At 35.9% G+C, this 25,343-nt stretch overlaps 1 protein-coding gene across 1 annotated transcript in view; it reads right to left on the bottom strand.

The window, feature by feature from the left end:
• BBS9 (Bardet-Biedl syndrome 9) overlaps nt 1-25,343 on the bottom strand; it is a gene marked incomplete at both ends in the record, with an annotated part of 267,629 nt that overhangs the window by 130,394 nt on the left and 111,892 nt on the right. The window contains 2 exons of the mRNA XM_079538520.1: nt 2,190-2,412; nt 17,547-17,729. Coding sequence (XP_079394646.1) covers nt 2,190-2,412; nt 17,547-17,729 — 406 coding nt within the window. The remainder of the gene's footprint in view (nt 1-2,189; nt 2,413-17,546; nt 17,730-25,343) is intronic.

Raw genomic sequence — 25,343 nt, 5'->3', positions numbered from 1 at the left:
AAAGTACTGAAGTGATACAGCAGGAACTGCTAGAGGATGAAGAGTAGTTGTGAGGGACACAAAATATAGGTGAGGCAAATAGTGCAAACAGAGCTCCAATCAAACAGACTTAAAGAACTCTCAGAACACCCCCAGCTGACATATATCAAGGTTCTCAAAACAATCTTGAAAAATACATCATAAGAGACCACTATAATCTCTAGAATTCATTTGCTTCAGGTAAGCAAGAGTTATTCTATGAATACTTATACTCATTAAACTCAATACATGACAGCTTGGGTGGTCGACAACACCTTCCTTCCAAAATCCCTTGGCTTTGACTTACATGTGGGTTGGCACCATTCCCCAAGACCCTCACCCTTCCCCTCATTCAGATGTCTATTTATTGCCAAAGGCAACACGGTGTATGATGCAGTCTGATGTGTCTTGCAGTTACCTATGATCACATTCAGCCAATCATTCTGATCAACTTGTACGAAGTTGACAGTGCTTATAAGAACATTTTGCATACTGGAAAGCTATTGTGCCCCTCTTCGACCTTTCCTATTCCTCTAAATAGAGATAATTTAAAAAAAAAAAAAAAAACACCTTCAACTAATTACAATTGTTATGCTCTTCCCTGAATTCTACTCATCTATGTTTCTCTTAAATCATGATTCTCAGTCTTTTCAACCAAATCTTCCTCACGAAGAGGAATCACATATAACTACGTCCCAAAGCCAGAGTTTTACTTGAAGAGGATCATGTTACTGACTTGCAATATACAATGGCTTGGTTTGGAAGGAAGCTTAAAGATCATCAAGTTCCAACCCCCTGCCATGACAGGGCTGCCACCCACTAGATTAGACTGTCCAGGGTCCCACCCAACGTGGCCTTGAATGCCTCTATGAGGCAACTACAGCTTCCCCAAGCAACCTGTTAATGTGCCTTTCCATGCTATGAGTAAAAAATTTCCTTCTAACATCTAGCCTAAACCTCCCCTCTTTTAGTTTAAAACCATTCCCCCTAGTCTGCACATACAAAAGTTGATCTCCATCTTACCTATAATCTCCCTCTAAATATTGGAAGGTTGTAATGAGATCTTCTCCAGACTAAACAAGCCTGACTCCCTCAGCCTTTTTCATAGCAGAGGTGCTCCAAGCCCTCTGGTCTTTCTCTTGGTCCTCTTCTGGACCCACTCCAGCAGTTCACATCTTTTGTGTTCTAGGAGCACCAGGCAGTAAATGCAGTACCTGACAAGGGGCCTCCCAAGGGCAGAGTAGAATGGGACAATCACTACTGTAGGTGAAGGAGGTCATTGAGGCCAAAGAACATAGTGACATCAAGTGCTTTAGGAGATTATGAAGCTGAATGAGCTTCCTAGCTAAACACAGAGCTGGAAGCTGGAACAATACCGTGCAGCCTAGTCAGGAGGAGTATCTGGTGTTCATTAAGAGAAAAGAGGCAGGTAGAAAAGTCTTGCAGCTTTGTATAAGATGCTATCTTTCAGAATCTACTAAAAACTAGATCAAAAGTAATTTTGCTCCTGGTGTTAACTAAAAGTAATAGCTTTAAAAAATGGACACAAATAACATTTTTGTTTAAAATGTTACTCCAAGATTTTCATTTTTAACATTGTGCAATACTGAAATCTCTAAATTCCTTTTCTAATTGAGAAATATAAATCAAGGTTAGTTTGATCTTTAACTTCATAAATCATCTACCCAACTGCCACTTCCTAAACTTGCACATTGTTACATTGACTATTTTGTATTTGACATACGCACATCACAAATTTTGTGATACTACTAAAATTCTCAATCAAAAAAATAGGATTTATCAAGAAAATGGAATTTCTCAATCCTCACTTTTCCATCACATATGTTAGAAATGCACATGTTCATTCAATTGAAAAGTTTAAAAATAAAAAACTGATAAAGTATTTGGAGTATCAAAACGACCATATGGGGTACATTTATTCCCATAACATGAATGTGCTCTAGGAAGTTATAAGTGGTCAAACTGGGATAATAATATAATCTTAACTCAAAGTTTTATCTAGCTCATTCTGTTAGCTTGCAACACAACCAGTGTTTGGTTTCCACAACCAGCAAAAATTAAGCTCCAAACATAATCAAGTATTCATCGTTTTTAATTTTTTTATATACAAATACATGCTCTAAATTATGAACATAAAGTTCGTGTCTCACCTGGCACAACAGTGGCTTGTTGAGTGGCTGTTTCGGTGCTTAAAGAAAGGCGACCACCTTTTGCCAATCTATCACAGAACACGCTGATATTCTTCTTAAGTCTGCTAGTATCTTTGGGCATGCTTAACTGGCTGTTGAGAGACAGGGCTTGCTCCTTAGAGCTCTTTGACAAGCAAGTCCTTAGCAAGAAAGAAATGGCAGAATCCACAGTTTCTTCCCAACCCTAGATTCAGGAACAGGAAATAAAAATAAATTAGGTGACATATAATATGACAGAGCACCTTAAACACAAAGTTAAAAAAGAAAGATTAAGAATTTTCAAATAATACTGATATGTAAAATACAATTTGGAGATTCACAAAAGTCATAGCCATCAGCTTGTACAGGTGAAAAATTCCCCAGCAAGCCAGAAGGGGGGAAAAATATTTCTAATATTATTCAGAGATAAATAAATTTAAATAATAATACATGGACAGTTTGAGACAGATAATGGTTAAATTCAGGAGTTGTATTAAAACAGTGGACAAACAGAAGTTCCTGAATGCAACACCTAGAATTCATAGACATCAGAATTAATATATAAGTACATATATACATATGTACACATCACATACATAATATGTACACATAATACACATAATACATATACACATTAATATATAAATACAAATATAATGCTTTTTATATATCAGATGAAAGATGTGTGATATTTGGTATAAGATAAAATAAATAAAGCATTTACTCACACAGACAGCACCCAGTAAAAGATCTAAGTTTCTTTCACACAAGGCACTTTGAGGAGCACCGTTACAAATTAGCATCAAGTTTGTGCTCTCTAGTATGGCTTTCAGTAACACAAACCAAAGACATTCCTCTGAGTAAGAATTCTGGATGGCAAAAGTCTTATTATTTGTTACAAAGCTATTAAATGTCTCATAATTTACACATTATTTCATTTATATAGTGTTCGATGTAGAATCATCTCTTCTTGATGCATTCTGTAATCTTAAACTATATTTAATATTGAGACCTCATGATTAATTTGGAATGTCTTCCAAGTCAGTCACATAGTTGACTCGTTTTTCATTACAATCTTATAGAGTTTGAATGGTGTTAGCCACCAATAGATAAGACTTTGCAGCCTGCTAATTTCATGATAATTTCTCATGATCTCTCTCAGTATTCAGCTACTTACAAGGAAGTTTCATATATGTGCTGCACATACGTGCATGCATAGGGAAGTCACACTCGTTTGTCACAGCATTAGCATCAACTCTCACAACAGTCTTTACTAAGTAGGACTTATTTTGACTAGAATCTTTATAGACTTAACAAGACTTGAGGCAACAGTCTGGAACCAACCAACAGAATCTGCCTTCTAAACTAAAAGAAATCAACACCAAGGCAGCTCTTTTGGTGGTAATTACTCAGGTAGAACAAAAAACCAGCATCCAGTTGTAGTCAACTGAACCACAGTCTTCTAGTTCATAGAACCCTCACTCAGAGTTGGAAGGGACCTCTGAAGGCCATCTAGTCCAGTTCTTTCTCATGCTGTATTATTCTTGAGTGGAAATGATCAGCTGAACAGCAAAATCACCTCCATAACAAAATTCTGTGACTACATGAGTGCAATGTCTAGTCTGCTAGACAACAATGGAACCAACACTTGTGAGAGTCCACTGTTAAATAAGTGGACTTTTTTAACTTTAATTTTTTAATTTAACACTGTTAAATAAGTGAGTTTCTTTTCTCAGATTCACATGGTTTTTGTGGAGGGGAAGATACTAACACTGAGACTCAAAGAAGCAAAAGCCATCCTTCCTGAACTTGTTGGTTCCTAAGAACAGATCAAGAACAGATTCTTAGATGCTGTCAAGTACATTGGTGAGACTAAACAGTTATATGTACTTCATATAACTGGTCAAAACACGCACTAGTCTTCACAAACAGGGTCCTGAAAATATGCTATATTTGTATTAAAGGTTAACATTTTGAAGAGGAACTGGATCAACTTGAGGTTTTTTGGTTTTTGGTTTTTAACATTTGCCTTTCCTGACTTGAAAACAGTACCAACATTCTCCGTTGTCTAATTCATTCAAGCCGTTGTCTAATCAGAAAATTTTCACCCCCAAAATATGCAAATTAGAATAATAATGCCAGTCAGTCAGTGCTGTGATAGCTGAACATTTTTCAAATATTCTAGAAAGAGTCCATCAGAGTGTAATCTACTGACCAACCTGTGGTGGTGACAGGAAATAATCCATTCATCTGTCAATTTAAAGAGCTTAATGAGCTGGTAAATGCCGTCTACATTCCCACATACTGGGCAATGAAACTTAATATGTACAAAGCATCAAAAGCAGTCAAGCCAGGTTCTCCTAATTATACGACAAACCATGAAAAGTAAGACAACATAAACCCAAGAATCTTGAGTTTCACAAAAAGTGAAAGAAGGACATGGTTAACTAATGTCAGCATACAGTTGCTTAGAAACTGGCCAATAATATTTCTCCAAATAAATTACAAAAAAAAAAAAAAAGCATGTAAAAGGAGCATTTAAATAAGGAGATTGAAATACAAACTAATGGAAATCAGGAAATTAAAAGTGGCTGGTATTCTGTCCCTGGCTCCCACAGGTATGTTTCACTTTGTATCATAGCCTTAACATTTTCCATCCCTCATGCTTGCATGTAATTTCCATGTAAAACTATTTTTTCAGCAGACAATAAAACTATCTCCTCCAATTTAAAGACTGTTTGGCCTATTAAGTCCATTCAATTTCAAAGCAGCCTTTGTGATTAGTAAAAGAATACACAAGAGTGATATCTACATGAAAAACAATCTCAACAGAAACTTTGTTGAAGTGACTTTATCCAACTAAGAATTAATGGCTTCAAGTAAGACTGCATGACAGAATTCTCGATGCAAAAACAGAAAGAACTGAAGCAACAAGAAAACTTCAACACTTATGTGTTAAAAAGGAAAAAAGTTGTTTGAAAGTACAGGTGGTCTAGTCTGTAACACACTGAAGAGTGGTTCTATAGTCAGAGTTTTAATATTCACTAGTGGCTTTTGCTTAACATTCTGTGCATTTGAGGTCTGAAGGAACAGCTTCAGTAGTATAGTACTACTGATTCATCTTCCTATGACCAGCAAACATTGCCATAACTGCCACAACAGCACTGAACCAGTATTCTCAGAAAGGGATCTTAAATCATGTAAATTCTTCACACTGATTGTGTCATCTGAAACAGATATGAGAATTACTTCATTCAATATTTTAACGTTTTTAACTGACAAAGGATTAGCTTGATATTTTGCATTACACACTATTGTTTTCCTTTGTAGAAATGAATCTGAAGACCAAATGTGCATATGATGTGCCAGAAGTAATGTCTCCTATTTATTTCCATGGAATAAATGTTAAAGTGTTATGGAATGTGTAACAATGGAACAGTGCTATTGTGCTGTTCGTTCCTTCCACTACCTCTCATACAAAGACAGGCTGAGAGAGCTGGGCTTGTTCAGCCTAGAGAAGAGAAGAGAAGGCTGCAGGGAGACCTCCTTGCTACTTAGAGAGTGGTGAGGTGCCAGAACAGGTTGCCCAGAGAAGGCAAGCATCTCCAGATACGTGGCATCCACAAGGCCAGTTTGAATGGAGCTCCCAACAGTCTGATGCAGTGAGAGGCAACCCTGCCTAAAGCAGGGGGGTTGGAATTAGATGATCTTTAAGCTCCCTTCTAAACCCAAGCCATTTGGGACTCTATGAAGTACTGATTAAGCTAGGTTGCAACTTATTCGAAGTCCAGCCAAAACCCTATTCAGCTGAAGTTTACAGCAGTGAGCTTCCATTTAAAACATATGCCCAAGTTTAAAAAAATAAAAGAGAAAATCAATTTTCTAATGTCAATGCAGTGATTTTACTTGGGAAAAAAAAAAATAAATAAAAATCTAATTGTCCCTGCTGTGATCAGCACATAATAATTTCTGGCATATACAGCAGTTTTGCTCCATGTTTTCCCTCACAAGTGTGAGCTGCTTCCTTTACAGACTATACAAAGCAAATACGTGAGGAACTCAAATGGGTTATAATATTGTACACTCTATCAGATCACTCAGACACAGAGATCACTCTGACACAAAACAAGATGTAGATGTTTTACGCAAATTTTACCTCATATACTATAAATAAATAAAATCATTTCTTTAAAATACGATTTCACAAACTCTAACCAAATTTTAAGCAACACTTAGTAAATTCTCAGTTTGTTGCCTACTTTTCATCACTCTGTGAAACATCAGACTTGATTAAAATCTTTTCTGATACACTCTGAAGGTTTTGACATGCGAACCACTGATATTATGAGCAGTGAAGCAGCCAAGTTAAGCCTTATTTAGCCAATAGTATCTCCAGATACAAATTAATTTGACTAACCAGTGTACGACACTGGGCAGTGAAATCAGAGTTGCATCTAAAGTCTACAGGACCATCTTAAACATCTGAAGAATGGATAAACCCACACTTTCTTCAGATTACCACACCTTCTGAAACGACAACGCTAGTTATATTCACAAAGTTTTACCTGGACCAGATTAAAGCAATTAGTTGTAGAAACAACTAGTTGTGGAAACAACCCAATAAGTACATTTTGTTAAATCCCTGTTCTGTGAAGATAATTATCATCATTACATTGGGATTGTATAGGTACAGAAAGATTTTTTATCCAAGAAGTCCCTTTAAGCCAGATTTTTCCCAGTATTGAAAGCCTGTAAAAAATGTGAATAATACACAGATTTGTTTTCAGACCTGAAAAAGGACACACATATGTGAGCAAAAAATAAAAAATAAAAAAAAAGCTGCAACCATAAGAGAGAAATGAGCCTTGGGGTATGCTGAAAACAAATGATTAGATTTTATATGATACAACTTTTCATTTCCTTGACTATTCTGAAATTGGCATAAATAAATTCTCATAATGCACCAAAGCTTAAATCCTACAAAGACTTTAAACACTAGCTCTAGACTTGCATATAGACCAAAGCAGAAAAACTGAACAAGTGAAGTTTTATGCTGCAAAGTTAGAAAATAACTCATTTGTCACATTGCATCATTACACAACCCCTCTCCCCAAAAAAATCATTTAGGTTCATAATTAACCCCAATATAAACAACCCCGATGACTTCTCCTTTATTTTAACATAGTTAATTTGGTGTTACCAAGCTACTATTCTTCAAGTACTTTTCTTTTCTAGTTGTAAGAGATGAACAAGGGGTTCCTTTAAGTGCAAACGTTAGTTCATTTTGTGAAGCTTAGTACAGTGCAAGTATAAAATATTCAGTGCAGGTAACTATTTTACTGCTCAAAGTCAGCCTGATGGAAAGTTCTTCCTCGTATGAAAACAAAACAATAATCAACATACACTGGCTGTGTGAATACCATAGACTACATATATGATTATATGACTAGGTGATTATACATAGCAAGTTTGATAAGTAATGAAGTTAATGATTTAATGATTTAGCTTGCAAAAGAAAGAAAAATTATCTAAATGCCACAAGACTTTTCATGGGGGAGTTTTCAAAATCAAAGATCATTTCTCCCATGCTTGACTGTGGAATGTTGTGTCTTGAAAGTCTGCTTATTAAATCAAATACGTCGATAAGACTGAAAGTTACTGGAATCTTTGTTGCACCTTTTACTCCAGTTAAAGACCTTCAAGAAAGACTTTTTTACCTAAAACTCCGTCTACAGAGACTTCCTTACACAACATAATGCAGAAGAGTAGCAACTTCTCAAAAAGTGCTTGCTTATAATGCAAAGCTGCTATGACAGTTTTTTTTCTAAAGTGGTTATAGTCATTTTCATAGTTGATTCTCCTACCTAAAAATCTGTTTACAGTGGTGCTTGCTGCCAAATCTCTTCATAAGTGTAATGTCAAATCATATTCACCCAAAACCCTCCACAGAAAACATGGAAGGAAGCTACAGCATAATTATAAGAAGAATAGATCAAGACAAGTCATAGTAGTATGCAGGAAAAAACTTCTTCAATCTTGAAATAACCTGGACAGGATGTCTGGGTGGGGAAACACAGTGCACTATGAAGAGCAAAGATGGGGATGTAAGAAGAAAGAGAAGAACTCAAATATTGTAGGGCTGAGGACGTTCAAGGGAAAGAATGGGGACAGCAACTTGGAAAGGGGGAGAAATGTGTCTGTTGGGAGATTAGTTTGAGAACAACTGCTTTCTGGAATTAACAGAACTCAGAGACCATGAAAACTGAGAAAGCTGGAAGTTAATCTGTCTTCGGTGTAAATAAATCATTCTAATGGCACAACAGGCAAACTTGAACAAGAACCTCCTAAATTGAGCTCATGAGCCAGACAGACATTTGATTCTGTATTTTGAGGAGTCTCTCTCTCAAAAAGCCTGACTTTACCTTGGAAGCCTTTATAGCTATTTATGTTATTATTCCTAAGGCAACAGTCATTTTCAGACTGCCTACATATTTATCCTACAACGATAGCCAATACAGTATTGAAAGAATGCAAATGCAATTTAAAACATACTGCAAAAATATGCAAAACTATTGCAAGTCAAATGATGGGAATTCTTGCAGCTGTTAACACAGGAACTTGCCTGGCTTATTTCTTGATTTTAGCCACAATAATGATTTCATCAGCTCTCAGAAATGCTACAATACTTGGAAACTCAGCTTACTGAAAGAAAGCCATAGCACTTATGCTTACCTGAATCAAAAAACCAAGCTTCCATACCTAACACAACAGCTCTATAACCATAAGAAGCATTAGTCATGTTTCTCAACACTTTGATTTCACAGTGATTTTAAAAGTTATCTTATTGTTATACATACAAACTTGGCAAACCATCAACCCAAGGCTATTGAACTGGTACTCTGTGACGCAAGCCATGAGCAATATTTGCTAAGAATTTGCTATGCTATCAGTCATCCTATCTCACATACCTTAAGCATATCCTACAGTTCTAATGTGTCTATTTGTTTCTTGAATACCCCTGAAAACAGCATGCAACATTTGCATGATACTGAAGTATCAATGTATTAGGTTTGAACACAGAGTTTCATGAGACAATGTGTTCTTTAAGATGCACATAACCTGGTTAAATAATTATTCTCATAATTAGGTTTTCTTCAACACTGTGCATTAAAAATGCCAATTAGTGAAATAAATAAGCAAACGAAGAAAAAATAACACTCATCATAGCAATACAAAAAAAAAAATAATCACCACTGGAATAACTAAAAAGTGGGAAAATTGTAAAATCCTGCAGACTGGTAGAATTCTGATGTACTGATGAAAACCCAGACAACTGGCTCAAGCTTAAATAGATTCCAAAACCATTAAATGCTTAAGAAGAACATTTGTAGTGTGGTGTCCCTTAATCCTGAATTTTCAAGTGTCAGGGTTTTCTCATTTTGTTTTGGTGGTGGTTTTTTGGTTATCAGGGATTTTTTTTTTTGTTATCTCAATCTTCTTTTGGAACTTGACTCCTCACAACCATCGATCCTCTTCTGGGAACTGACTAAACAAACTCTTGAATGCATTCTGACTGAATGGACTGATTGTCTCTGTAGCCCACTTCAGGAGCAAGCTATTTTGCTTCTTAACTGAAATCATCTAACGCTTAATTTTTCCTTTCCTTACAAACTTTTCACCAGTTAGCTAGCTAAACCAAGGTGCTGTTTGGGTTTTGCAGATGCTGTCAGCTGTCTGCAGAAACACAAGCACAACAGAAGTCATGCACCTTCCTGAAGGATTATACACATCCAGCAGTGAGTGCCTTAAGTGAAGTCTGTATGTTCGGTGGGGTTTAGCAAAGCAATTCTTGATGGAGGAAAGACAAATTGGGCTTTGTTACTCTTGCTCTATTATTGCTTTGTTATTGCTAAACGTCAACACACCTGCATCTCAACATGCTTTATTTTTACATCTGCGACATCCTTGCGGATGGTTTGGTGACTGGGTCTTGGTAAATCCTCCTGGAAACATTTAACACTGTTGTGACTGATCTCTGAGGGAAATGAATTCAGCTGAATACAATTAAGTCATATGTTGAATGTAAATCTAGATCTTCATAGAATTATTGGAAGCATCCCCATTTTATTTTCTCAGAAAATGCTATGATACACTGCTGGCTTTTTCTCTTTTTTTTTTTTTTCTTTAAATTCAGACAGTAACCTAAAATTGCTATCTTTTTTAAAACAGTAGTACAATACTTTTTATTCCATCGCAAGAGCCTGCAGATCTTTCAGTTAGTTTATCAAGTTTTTCAAATTCTCCCATGACAATCAGCTTCTTTAAAAGAAAGAACCTGAAAGAAAAAGTTACTGATCATATATATCTAGCTCTAAGTCCTTTTGGAGAGCAGCACTGCTATAAAAACAGTGATGCATCACTCTTGTCATTAAGCAGTTTAGATAATAACTGACCTGAACTCCTGGTATGTAACACGTATTCAGTAGTTATTACTACAGTGAAATATTTTAGCATCTTTTTGTACTTGAGCTAGATAGATAACACCTCCTGAATAAAGAGAAAGCTTAGAGCCCCCCATCACAATATTGCATAGAGAAAGATGCCTGATAACAAAAGCTTATCTATCACACAAAGGATACATCTCTTGGAACAACTGCAGTATTTTGTATGATATCCTAGTTAGTTTTAAAGGAGAGAATATGCATTCTGGAGGCAAAATAATCAGATCATACTTCTGCCTTAACTAATTTACAGTAAGATATCTGAGTAGGCTTCTGCTTGCAACAGAGATAGCCCACTGAAGATTAACTTCATCATCAATCTAATACTCACAGAACAAAGAAGCTGATACCTCAAGTTAGGTAAAATTAATTTTCAAAACCAACTTTATCTAATAGATATGCCAGATTCTTTCTTATGTAAGGTTTACACCAAGCCTTAATGTTTGTTCTGAGCTTGATACAAGGAAATACAATTAAATAAGACACAAATGCAATGATTCTTTCTGTCCTTAAAATTTTATAATTCATACTGCATATAATAACCTGTTTCTGCACAATTCTTTAAATACATTTTTATGCCATTGAGATTTTCTTTTTTTTTTTTTTTTTTTCAAACAGTGCAATTACCAGAAGGAAACCTTTTAAAAACAGATTTCAAAAAAACATTTATGTCCCATTCTTGCAAAATCTGGAAGTTGGCAAAGCAAAATTTTGAAAACACAACTGGCCTTACCTCCTTTTGAGAGTCCTTTCAGATTGGATGAATCAAAAATGCATTTTTTACCAATGGATAGACACGAAGATTCAATTGGACATACTAAGACTTTCTTTCCAAGGCCAAAAAATATTTGCACTTTCCTGTTCTATCCATATCAGTCACTGCTGTAATTCAGCTACAAATGAAAATCATCATTCAATAGCATACACTGCCTGCAATGGAAAATGAGTTGCTATGTTTGCCAAAACACATTTTTCTCACTGAGCAAAATTAACTGCAGGAAGAGAACGACTCGCCAAAAATTAGAGGAACTATGATAATGCATAAAGAAGTGGTGAGATGACTTCAATACTCAAATTCCCTCCTTCTCCCAAATTATTTACCACAGATATTTGATCTTTTGTTTCTCAACATCACAAAATTCACAGGTAATCAATCAATTTGAAACCCTGCTTTTAAGGGACCACAAATAAAAGCAAAGTAAAAATGGTTACCCATCAAATTCGCACTGCCTCACTGGTTTTAGAACCCTAAGTCTAATTGTTTCTTCTGCAGCCCTGTCCCTTTGACAGTAGTAAAACAGGCTGGTCTTCTCAGCATTCTGGTGAACTCCTATATGAATACACGAAAACGAAGAAGGTTGGAATATGAGCCATGCTTTTATTTCTCTTGTTCTCTAGCTGGTCTCATGCACATACCTGAGCAAAAGACACTGACAGGCTTCAGGCACCACAAGTACCGTTTTAACCTCTATCCCTCATACAGGACCTTCCCTGCCAAGGAAGAGTGTGAAATCTCATTCCTACACCACCTTCTTCCCCTCACTTATGGTGTCCTAAGCCAAAACTACGCTTCAGATAGAGGATGACTCTCTTTTTATGGAAATGATTATGTTTAGCAAGAAAAATCTTGACATTCCTTCAATTTATGTTGTCAATTTTGCATTTAAAACCCACTAGCCTTTTTTCCCAACCTTTGATAGACTTGGATGCCTAAATGTCTCTTTGAATTATACCATTAAATGGCTTTGCTTTCGAAAAGAAAACACTTGCCCATTAATATTTTTTGTTTGTTTGTTTTTTAAGTGATAGATGGGCAGAGTTTAATGTAAATTATTATTACCAGCTGGAAAGCAAGGAAAGAAATACCACAAGCCCTTCCTACAAAAACTACGTATTTCTTGCTGTATCATTCATTCTGTTTCTGGACACAAGAGCAAGAGGAAAAAGGGTATCTGCTATCAATGTGTCTGTTCAAGGCAAACAAGGGATCTCGATACAATTACATGGAAATATACTTCCAAATTACTAGTTGTCACTGTCCATCACTTTGTGGTTTTGTTGTCGCTGTTTTTTATTCTGGTTTGGTTGGTTGAGTTTGGGGTTTTTTGTTCATTTACAAAGTATCAAGTGACAATTTGTACTAGCACATTGCAAGCAATACAATTGGTGCTAGCTCACTGCAAGCAACGTAATTAAAATACCCCAGCCTATTTTAAAATATTTGTCTGTTCCATAGTTGGAGCTTTGCATTTCAAAAGTAATTAGAAAAGACAGAAAAAGTACAGAAAATAAGATATATAAGAATTGATTGCAGATGTATTTTACCATACTAAGACCTATCTTGGTCTATACTCTAATTAGAGAATTATTGAGAAGTGACAATTTATTAGAAATTCTAAGAATTAGGGTTCAGGAAAATTATTCTTCTCAAAGATGTAATTATTGGCTCAAAGTCCCAGCAGTTATAAACATTAATGGAAAAACATAAACAAATAAGAACAAGTTGGATACTGTTAGTCTTGACAGAATCAGACCTCCTGGAATTATGGAATTAACCTTATCTTTAATCTTAGGAATTCTCAGTCAGTAAAGGATTCTTCTTTCTCCAAACTGAAATTTTCTGTTATTCAGGAAGTCTACAATGAAATCCCTTTGCTATCATGCATAAAGCCTAGCAGACTACTCAGCTTTTCCAAATTACTGATCTTTTTCTGGTGGTTTACATTCAGAACATCTTCTTAAAGAAATCACAGATGATTTTGATACTAACTCCTGTGACTCCTTCAAGGCACTTTGTGCTTTTCTGCTCATGCTTTTCTTTTTCATCATTGGCTAAAGTTTATTTTTCTACTTTATCAATCAACACTATACAAGTAAATTTATAGTCCTTAATTTCAGTTTATTAAACTAGATCACAGAGTCATATAAATAGATGCATTTTACTCACAGGCATTTATTTTTTCTTTCCAAATTACAGCTTAATAAGAAGTTAAGACAGAATACAGACATTTACTTGGTTGCTATGATATCAAATGTAAATAAAAGCGGATTAAAGTACGCTTCCTCAAAGCCAATTTACAGCTATTATTAGCTACAGTATAATGAATGGTACTACAAAGGGATGATTCTGAGAAATGAAAAGCATTTCTGGCATTATTTGGTAACATCAAGAGAACTATGAAAACATTTATTCTTGAGTGAAGTTACCAATGATGGCCATACTGTTGAGGGCACTCCATCAATCCTCAAATTGTAACACTAATATCAACAGAAATGTATTCCACTTGGAGTATGTTAAACAAAAAGAAAGTATTAATAGCTGAATGATCAGACAACTGAGTAATCAGTCAATCCAAACACCTTGCAATCATTCCACCAAAGCTATCATGTGTGATGTGAACCCTTCAACCCTCTAAATTAGCTTGGATGAATTCTCTGCCTTCCCAAAAGGATTTTCTGCTGTTAACATACTATCAATCTATCACAAACTCAGCATTTTTCAAGTTTCATTCAGATGACTCAGCTTAGCAAAATGACTGAAAAACAACCCTTAAAATGTTCCTTGACATTTTCAGGTTTTTTAGTAATTCAAATTGCTGTCCCTGCCTGTTTTAAGTTAATTCCTGAATATTACAGAACAGCTTTATATGCATAATAAAACCTCTGATAAACCATCAATATTCTTACATTGATCACGGGTTCTTCTGTCACCAAAACAACTCTGCCATATTCTGTCAGGCATTTTGACAGCTGATGAAGCCAACCCAGGATTCTAAGCAGATACACTATTTAAAGTACAGTTTGCATGGAACTGCAACACCATGATCATAAATACTGGCAATATATACTTCTATATTTTGAATGTGGACTACTGCAATAGTTTTTAAAAAAAAAGTACACTGGAACAAATCTACACATAAGTTCCTTGACAGAACAGCTCCTTATTTAACTCGCTGGACAAAAGCAGAGATCTGAGAGATCTCATGCAAGTTCTAATGTTTTGCTTCCCAGACCCTGTGATATTCAAAGAATCACTAAAAACAGTGGATGCCCACAGATTTCCAGTACTAAACAAGAGAAATCCTTTCAGTCAGCTTAATTTAAGAAATGCTTAATTAGAAATTAGAAATTTACTCCAGGAAATAAAATATATCATGCCTAAAATCAGGTATTCCTAGAATATGCATTAAATTGTTAGAAAACACAACAGAATGGAAAAAATCAGAGGTATTCTCAGAAGCCTACTGATCACATCATTCAAATACAAAGGAAAAGCCTGACTTCATTTTAAGTACCTCATTTTGAAAACTTGTAGTATTACTGTTGCTTTATCTTTGTAGACAAGAAAACACCATTTTACATTTTCTTAAGCATTTGTAGTAGCAGACATAATTTATATAAAAAAAAACTGTTGACAATGGGAACTCAAAACATCTCTTTTCTATTTGCTAAATATCAGACTGGAGTGACTGCAAGGTCAAGAAAACAAGATGCAATCTGTTCTAAATGGAATGGTATGTATGAGAATAATGTTGATGTTATGGTCAGAGAAGCATTTCTTTTTACAGTAACAGTATATTCTAAACATTTCCCTTTTATTTAAAAAAAAAAAAAAACACTTTCATAATTTAATGTTCACAAAGCAGAAAATACTCTGGAAAGCTACACTGCACCCGAACTATCTTCTAAGACATTCCTCCAAATAAAAATACAACAAGCCATTGTGCAGAATTGTTTGAGTGAATAAAGTCCTTTAGAGTACTTTCTTTCATTACAGTTCCACTCAACTGCTTGCAAGGAAACAGGAACGCCAGCTAGGAGCTTCTGTCCATAAAAACCATTTTTATGCCATAAGATTTCCCCCCTTCCCTGCCTTGCCTAACTTAACTTCTCCTTAAATTACATTCAGAGTTCGGCGGTTCCGTAACAACTTCAATATGGCAAAGCGTTTCAATACTTTGTAAAGGTTCCATTTCAATTTCCACCTTCAGTTACTGCAAGTTTACATTTTTCATCCTGGCTGCTCTAAGGGATGAACACCTTCACAGTATTTATGTGGGGTCTTACAGCTTTAACACGGGTTCTTGTGAACCACTATATTAAAATGACATTGAGACATATCGAGCTGGTGTCTTATATTATAGATATGCAAAAGATTTCCCCACGATTTACCAAAATGTGTCAAACACAATGTGATCTTCGATGGCAAAATAAAAGAGAGTCATGCAAGAAATGGTTGTTTGGGCTTTTATGAGACTCGTGTGAACCATCTTTCAATCCCATTCATATGAGTACACACACCTCTCAGTTGTGCAGCATAATTTTCAAGTTTAAAAGAGCCCAAAATCCGAAGCAAATCTCATTAAAACTGTTGCTTTTTGTCTCGTATGGGTCAATATCACGTAAAATGCCAAAACACACTTTTTTTTTTCCCAGCTGAAATTGTAGACCACTTGTAGTCCACTTGGAATACAGCACTAACTTTCTAAAATAGCCACAAACCATTCTAAGTATTCTGGGTATGTACTGAAGTCTGAATTCACCACATATTGCAAAAGTTCTTTGCAGAACAATATAATTAAAATTAGAGTGTACTAAGAGAATTTTTATTTTTTCATATATTTGTCTGTGAAAGACAGTTATGCAGTATACTTCAAATTTTGGGTACCTAAAAGAAACTGTTAAGAGGTGTATTAATAGATCTTGTAAGTTTAAGTCTAGTTTAAGTACTTTATCCTAGAATCCAGTGGATGGCTGGATTTGAAACTCGCTGAATATTATCTTTAGTTCTTAAGAGCTTTGAATATTTCTTATTTCCACCAAAGCAGTATAATTTAGCTGGGGACCTTATATCAAAGAAGAGTATTTTTTTTTTTAATACAGAAAATTCTCCAAATTTTTTTACATAATCTCACAAAGTCATACTTATTACATCAGAGGAGCATTTGCAAAGTATCTACATGACATCAAACAATCTATGGTAAGAAGAACATAAGCAAGCTATCTAGGCATGGTAATTTCTTTGGATAAATTTTGTCCATTATATGAGCCAGCAGAAAAACACTAAGGACAAAGTATGGCCAATGATTAATCATGTGACTGTGTGTACATGCTTATTCATTATAGTTGTTATACTGGAATCAGTATCTAAAGTGGAGCTTACAAGAAAGAAGAGGATAGACTCTTTAGCATGGTCTATGATGATAGGACAAGAGGAAGTGGTTGCAAACTTAGAGAGGAGAATTAGGTTGGATACAAGGAAAAAGTCTATTACAATAAGGGTGCTGAGGCACTGGAACAGGCTGCCTAGAGATGTGATGGATGCCTCATCCCAGGAGACATTCAAGGCCAGGCTGGACCAGGCTCTGAGCAATCTAATCTAGCTGTGGGAGCTCTGGTTCACTGCACAGTAATTGGACCAGATGACCAGATAAAAGTCCCCTCCTAAGAATTCTATGATTGTATGGATGTGTGTGTGCAAGTACACAGACATGTACGTATAGCACATAGCATTCGTATTAATCTTTAAAAAATTAGAACTATTCTGTTAGCTTCCATCTAATTGTTAGCACTAACGCAAGCCAGAGTTGTTATGGGAGATAGTCCTAGCTGTCTTAACAGAAAGGATTTGTTAAGTAGGAATTAACTTATTTTTTCATGAACTGTTCTACTACTACAACTTCTCTGTGAAATGATGTAGTTTGCATCTGAATCCTACTTAAACACTTAAAAAAAAAAAAAAAAAAACCACCCCAAAACAATCCTCAACAAAGAACACAGAGAAATTCCTTTAAATTGGCATTTTTCATGTAATTTTTACAGATTCTTAGATTCTTACCAGCTCTTGTGTATCTTCTGCAAGTGGCAAAAATGTAGCTTCCATAATAGCAACTTGATCAGCATTGAGTTTCTGCCATAGGCCAATCAGCAAAATCACAAGATGGGTGGCACTTTTCAACTTTGTGAATGCCTGGAACATGTTGGCTTGATTTTCTTCTGCTGCATCTGCTAGAGCTATTACCTGCAATAATTACAAACTTCTGTTAAGTATAATTTTACCATCCGTGAACACTCAACACTGAAATTACATTTGGCACACTCTTATTTTCCTTTAGAAGGTCCTGAGGAATTCTGTTTTCCATAAACACAAACCACAGGCTATTAAATGAATTATCATTTATCTAGATTTTTCCTTTGTATACCCTAGGTAATTTCAAGTCCATATGGCAATACAATTAATCTATCTAGTACTACAGTCAACGTCGAAAGGATTCTGTTTAGTGTGTATTCTTGAGGCATTTCTGAAACTGACCCCCACCACACCACATAATACAAGATAAACTAACTTTCAGGTTTATACCACACATGATGCTAATCCCTGTATGACCAGGAAGCCTACTGTATTAATCAAAAACAATATGTTGATTTTATTCCATTAAGAATGCAATATATAATTATTTCCACATGAACACAACAGACATCTGTTACTTTATTAACTCCCAGGTCCCAGTGTTTCGCACTAGTTGTCTCTGCATTTATGCCAAAATGTAAACAGTATGAATCCTGTTTACGACAGCAATACTGATTTAACATAACTGCCACGCAGATTTTGAAATTATTTTATAAAATACAGTAAAATGGCAGATTCATTTCTTGTAAGATGGTAAGATTACTCAGTACTTCAGTACGAAGCAGGGGTTGTAAGCAGAAAAGCTACTACATCCTACTCATTTCAGAAATAACTTCTCATTGTAGATGAGCACTCACACCACTGCGTGACAACGGATGCTGCTGAAAAGCATTGTCAAAAATCCCTTCTTTCTTGAAACGTTTAGACATTTTTCACCACTCACTAATGAAGATGACACTGATTTCAATATGCAGTTGTCATCATTTCAATATGCCAACAGTAGATTCCCCATGGTACTTGCACTGATTTAATTCAGCTAAAGGTACCGAAGAAAGTTAAGAGGTTTATTGTAGGATGGGAGCACAATTTATGACACCTCTATCTTGAATGCCCCAAGATCTTCACGTTGCCTAAACAATCCTTGGTTTGTGCAGTGCAGATTACCTTCTCCGTCATTTAAATCAACTCAAAACACTTCCCTTCATCCACTTTCTCCTTCTGTGTACTTATCTGTGAAATGGGGCAATAGGTGCTTGACTGGAGTTGTGAAAGGCCTCCCAGAAACACTGCCGAAGTGTAATTAGTATTACAGAAGAATTTACAAAGTAAAACTCCATCCATTAGCATTTGGCAACAACGGGAAAATGAAAATACTATACAATGCATCTTTAGCCTGGAAACAAAGCCAACCAGCTGTTAGCATTTGGTGGAGGAAAACTATTTTTAAATCTGCACCACTGCCATTAGAGATGTGTGTGTGTGTGTTCCCTCCAAGTTCCCATGTGACTGGGAAGATAAAGGCAACAGAGAATTTTAGGGAACTATAAATATGAAGCATTTCAAACAAAATGTGTTGATAGCTTTTGTTTTAGGTTGTAAAATGCTAAATTTCCAAATAAAACGGAGAACCCACAGGACACTTACAAATTCAAACATTGCATAAATCAGGAGAAGGGAAGAGACAAGTCCAGCTAACTGCACGAAGAAGTGGGAAATGAATCTCTAATAGTAAAAAACAAAATGACCGAAGGTGCTTATAAGAAAGCAATAGTAACACAGCCAGCAAAGCCCTGGTGCTCCATCTACCTCATCATCCTGCAAGAGGTGCAGTTCCACAGCATGGTTACTTTTTGTGATTTTGTGTGACAAATTCATCACTGTGGAGCACCCCCACATGAGCTGCAAGTGACCAGCACAGCCACTGATTGTATACATCTTCACAGCTCCATCTTCACAGAAGACACAAACAACAACAGCACACAAGTTCTCTGCAGCCAAACAACAGCCTTCAAATATCTTACCACGTTTCCTGTGCAAGATGCATTCAAAAACGTTGGGAATAAAATACTTGTTAAATAAATACATACATGTTAATAAATATAAATATATATGTTAAGTAACCGTTGGGAATAATGATACAATGAACTTAACATGCTGATGACGTCCCTAAAATACTGTTATTAGATGGGATAGCAGAATTGATTAATTCACAGTTTCTGGAAATTAGAATGAAGTTGTATCTTCCTCCTGGATACAAGCTCACCTAACGTCATGTCAGTAAGGCTGAAGAAGAGAGAAAAGTCATTGTGCTTGTGTGACAACTGCTGGAACCCCCGTTACACAACAGAGGTGAAGGACATCCTCTGAGCTGAGTCACTCATGAATTCCTCCATGGCCTCTCACTCGGTCCTATGCTTAACACTTACACAGTACTGGATACAACAGAAACTAAACAAAGAGAAGTTACTACCTGGTGTCTTACTTCAAGGAGCCTTGACTTCAGAATTTGCATTCTTCCTATTCTATAACAACAAACAAAGGAGATGCTCATTTCTGATAGGCTATCAGAACTAAAATAACTAAGCCTCATACTCTCTCATATCTTCACAGGGTAGGAACAGAAATATATGGCAAGTGGCAGCTCAACACGTAGGTTAAACACAAACAATTAGTCCAAATGAAAACTAGAAACTGTCCATAGTGTATGAGGCCTATCACTGGCTGACTTTGTCTTTCTCCTTGTGCTTTAATATCACAGAGCTGCCAAATAAAAAGTTACCTAAAAAATATTTAAGTTATAGCAACCTTCTTTTGGAAAGTAATGAAAGTAATGGAAGAAAGGAAGGTGGCAGAAAGAAATAAAAAATCTAAAAGGTATTGAAATGGAAAGTATGGTATTTGTTACATATCTTTACAACTGATCAAAACGTATCTTTCATTTACAGCCTTTTTTGTTTAACCTCTTCTCACCAAATTCTCCTTGTGTTCACATCTCTACAGGAAAGCACAGGTCAGTTATTAATTATTAATGAAAGTACATTGCTAAAAAGAAAGAGAGACGTAGAGAAGAACTAATGTCTAAGTTAAGATCATGCTTTTAACAGAGTTTTATTAAGTTTCACATTCACAGTTAGCAAAGGTACGCCTGAAATCTAGAAGTATTTCTGTAATCTCTTAAGAACTTCAGCCATTAGCACTATTACTGATATTCAATTGCAAGTGTTTCCAAGTACGGAGCATTTCTCACATTTTCAGAAGGACTTTCCATACTTATTTCATTCTAAGTAGATCTTTCAAGATTGTCAAGGATTTGAAAACTGCACACTAATGGCGATTCAAGTTTGAAAAATACGTAAATAAATAAATGCCACATCTCCCCATTATTACCACATAATTGAAGATATTTTGGGGCAGTGCTTTAAAATTCACCAGTACTAGAAAAAAGATTGCAAAATACCCAGACAAATTCTCTAAAGCAATTATGAACATAATTACCCCAGGTTCATTCCAAATAAAATTTCAAAACTACAAAAGACCACACTAAATGACCAGGAAATTTAAGAATTTTACTTTTTTTTTCCCTCCCTTTTTCTTAAATGCAGGAATGAGCATGAAGTTCCAGACAATTTTCTTTTGAGTGGGTAGTATATTTTCTTGGAGAACCAAGCGCCATAGGGATTGAAGACTCTCACTGGTTTTATGCCAGATTCCAAAAACAGAGAACAGGAAATTTGACTGACAATTTGTTTTTCTTTTTGAAAATAGCCAAGAAAAACATAACTGTTCACCACAGATGAAACTTCAGCCAACTGTTCTTATTCTCATCTATTTCTAACACAATGGGTTCAGCTTCTAGCAAATTCAAAGTAACTTTATTTTCAGTAGAAATCAGGTAGCAGAAGACAGCAGAGATTTGGTATTAAGAAAAACAGGATCCCTTTATGCTTCATATATTGCATTTAAGAGATAGTCTTCTGTGCAAAATGTGTTAAGATAAGAAAAATAGCACCAGAAGTGTAATTATTTTGAACCAGACACAGGATGATGAATTATCAAGACAATTATCATGTACTCCACAGTGAACTAATGCACAAAGCCTCCCCATCTAGTTTCAGTACACAGCTATCCTGTACTAAGGAAGAATTACACAAGCAAAAGCAGTGACCACAAGCTCATTGGTATCCTCTGGCAATTGTTCCAAATTTAATATGGAATCATTCATGCTGAAGTACCTAATTGGTCCAGCCCCTTCCAGCTTATCTTTAAAGCAAAGCTAAATCCTCATAAGTAAAATTTTAATGCACAGAAAGCACAAAAAAAATATAGAGCTGAGAATTCCCATGACTACTTTTTCCTTCCAATTGTAACGGGACATTCAGCACTGTTCTACTTCACCATTTCCTACATTCATTCATTTTAGAAAAGGAAATACAATTCAACAACTACATCTATATCAACATCTAATAGAACATTCTTCTCGTGGTTTTAAGAGGTCTCCATCACATATCTTAGTTCACATGGAACAAGCAAGCATTTAAAATCAATTCTTTAATCCTACAAGTCCTTTTGCTTATCTTACAGAAGGTATGCAGCCCTACACAAAAGCTAATGCAGCAGTAAAGCAAACCTTTACAACAGATAAGACAAGGTGGTAGCAATCATATCAGCTTAATTAATAAAATTCTGAATATCCTTATTCTAGGAGTAAACTATTTTCTTAGGGGCAATTCTCAATGCAATTTGCAAAGAAAGCGAATGGTGACTAGCAGACTGGATCTCAGTGCAGCCCTTCTCACTCAGCGACCATTGTGCACACAGCTTTTGCAAGTGACCGAGGCTTTATGGAATGCAGGCACAGAGATCCATGTCAGAAAGTGATCTTTATCTAGCCCTCTGTCACCAAGACAAATAACTGTGTCACTCCTGCACTTTACCACTGCAGCGTTCCCACAACCCCACAGCACAAATGTAGAACGTGCATCAGGGTTGAGTACCTCAGGCCACAATTATCCCACTCAGATAGGAATGCCCCCAATTTCACTAACCATAGCCAAAGGTTTTGAAACCATTGTACAGCCCCGCTGTGATGACAGCAAAGCATCAGTTCACATCGGCACCAAATACTCAACTTTCAAGTGAAGCCCAACATGACCCGGCCCTGAGAAGAGAGCAGAGAGATGAAAGAGGCAGCGTTATGAGCTATGGTCCATTATCTGGATTATCTCCCAAAACAAGCATGAAATTATTGATCATTATAAGGAGTTAGTACAGCAATCTGTGCTTCTGAAAACTAGAAAAGCTATATTAATGAAACGCTCGACATCGTAGGAGATGTTGTGTAGATTTCTTTTCTCTATGTTATTTCCATGACAGAATTATCACTAATACCTCAACAGCACCTTCTCCTAAACTGGAACTTGCCAAGCAGCAGTATTGCCTACAAGCACAACACAGATTACAGAATAAGTCAGCAGGCAGCTCAAACGCCCTTTGAAAGCCGGATGGATGTACTGTTTATACTTAGAATATTCTTTTGAAGCTTCACATGTAATAAAGCTGTTTTACCTCAACAAACCAAAGAGATAAACTATCACCGAGTCATGCTGCAACTAGTTTCTTTCATTTACAGAAATAGGGACAATGATACTAATAAGAATATATATATCTAGATAATGTCCCTATCTTTTCAACAATCCAAAGACAAAATTGTATGAAAAGATCCAACTGAAAATAGGAAAAAAAAGTCTAATCCTTCTCTTTCTTCTTCTTCAGAAAACTCGGTCAGACAGCCTAGAGTTGTGTCTTCACAAGTTTCTATTCCCCTAGTCTTTATACGTATCAATATGTCCCTGCTTTAATCAAAAAGTTTGTAGAAGGTGAATACAAAATATTTAGTGGGTTCAAAACCCCACTCACCTGAGTACATTAGGTAAACACACCTGATTGTTAATGCATTTAAACACAAGTTAAAATCCTGATGGATCAACAGCATCTTACTCCAAAGGAAATATGTTTTTACTGGGTAAAGCATTTAGCCAAGCATTGCTAGTAGACATTGTTAGTTCTACATAAAAATGGTTATGATCTAATTAAACTGAGCACGTTCATATTCCCCTTTGTTTAAAAAGGCTGCTCTTCACACACAAGTTAATATTGAAAAGTTCTGTCCGAACAATAAAAACATAGTGTCAAAAAAGTGCTTTCTTCCATTACTTTTGCCAGTTTACTGGTTTTATTTAATCTCTCTATGCTACTTAATACTGTGGCTTATTCACAGTAACAGAGAAGAACTTCTGTTGCCTATAATATTTCTTCTGTCTGAAGCAACGGTTCCAGTTAAGGACATTTAGATTTGATTAATTCGCTGTTCTCCATTTGCTTGATTTCTTTAAGAGTTTCTTTCTCTAAAAACCAGATGAACTCCTGAAGTTTATAAGAACAGGAAGTATTTAAGCATCTAACACCACACCTGCTCTGAACAGTCTATCTATAACATTACCAGTTTTACATGTGAGTAACTGCTTATTATTTGGTACAATTATTAGATACCAAGATAGGGCGAAATATTTTTCATGAAAGAATGTCGAAAGTTGCAGTATACTCCAAAATATCTGTGCTACTTCCCAACACGTGTAGAAGCAAGTCCTACACTGCAAATCAAAATCTAAATGCGGAGATATAACATTGGTAGCTTATCTGAGTGAAATAGCATCTGGTACAAACCCCAACAAGTCCGTGAGTTACAATGCATCCTTCACTTCCCCCATCGAAACAAAAGTTCCATTTAAGTGTACAGATGTGCCAAATAATGTGCAGATATGTCAAAGAATCGCTGATAGCCAATGAACATTGAAGACAAGAGTTTCACTGTGAAGCTGTGGTTGAATTGGCAGCAGTGTATTAAAAAAATAGAGCCAAGCATTAGCTAAATGGAGACAGAGAGGTGGAGGGCTTGGTTTGTATCACTAAATACATGGTATTATGTAATGGTGACAAAAATATTTTACAACTGAGGAACAAACTTTATACAGCAGAGCTGCATGTTTGGTATCTTAAAGTAAGCTGTGAGGGCAAACAAATGGTTAAAAACCATCAAACCAGGCTGAGGCATCAGCATCACAAAAAGCAATGTCAAATAGCCCACCGGTTTTATGTTTTTATTTCTCTCTTTTTTTAACATTTTAATAAAAATATTAAAAATTAAAATTCTTTTTAAATTAATTAACTACATGGTCTATTTTAAGAGAGATGCTTCAAAAGTAACGCCTCCTATTTTATTATGTTGGCTCAGGATGTCAAAAGTGGATGTTGGTGGTATAGCAGTTAAGATTGAACCTCCCTACTAATATTCCATTACATTTTGCTGCTGTGCAACTGATGGCAGTAGAGGGGCTGCATGACAAAACAGCATTTGACATAGAAGTGCATGTGAAACAAAGGTGGGGAATTGAACTTCTCCATGCAGAAAAAATGGCACACAATGGCATTTATGGAACTGAGCAGTGGATGTGAACACAGTGGGTCGTGCATTTCAGCAGTGACAACAACAATGGGTTGACACCACTACTGATGCAGGAAAGTAGCATTTTGTAGCTGAGACTTTGCTCAATCAAATAGTGCTACTGTGCTCTTTGTATCTGCTGTAGTTTCCATGGAAATAAATAGGAGGCATTACTTTCAAAGCAACCCATATAGGGTATAGGCAACCCAACACAATTTCTCTTC

Source organism: Tetrao urogallus (genome assembly GCF_951394365.1).
Source record: "Tetrao urogallus genome assembly, chromosome: 7".
Classification (NCBI taxonomy): Eukaryota; Metazoa; Chordata; class Aves; order Galliformes; family Phasianidae; genus Tetrao; species Tetrao urogallus.
The sequence above is the reverse complement of the archived record's forward strand: the minus strand, read 5'-3'. Positions and strand labels throughout refer to the sequence as shown.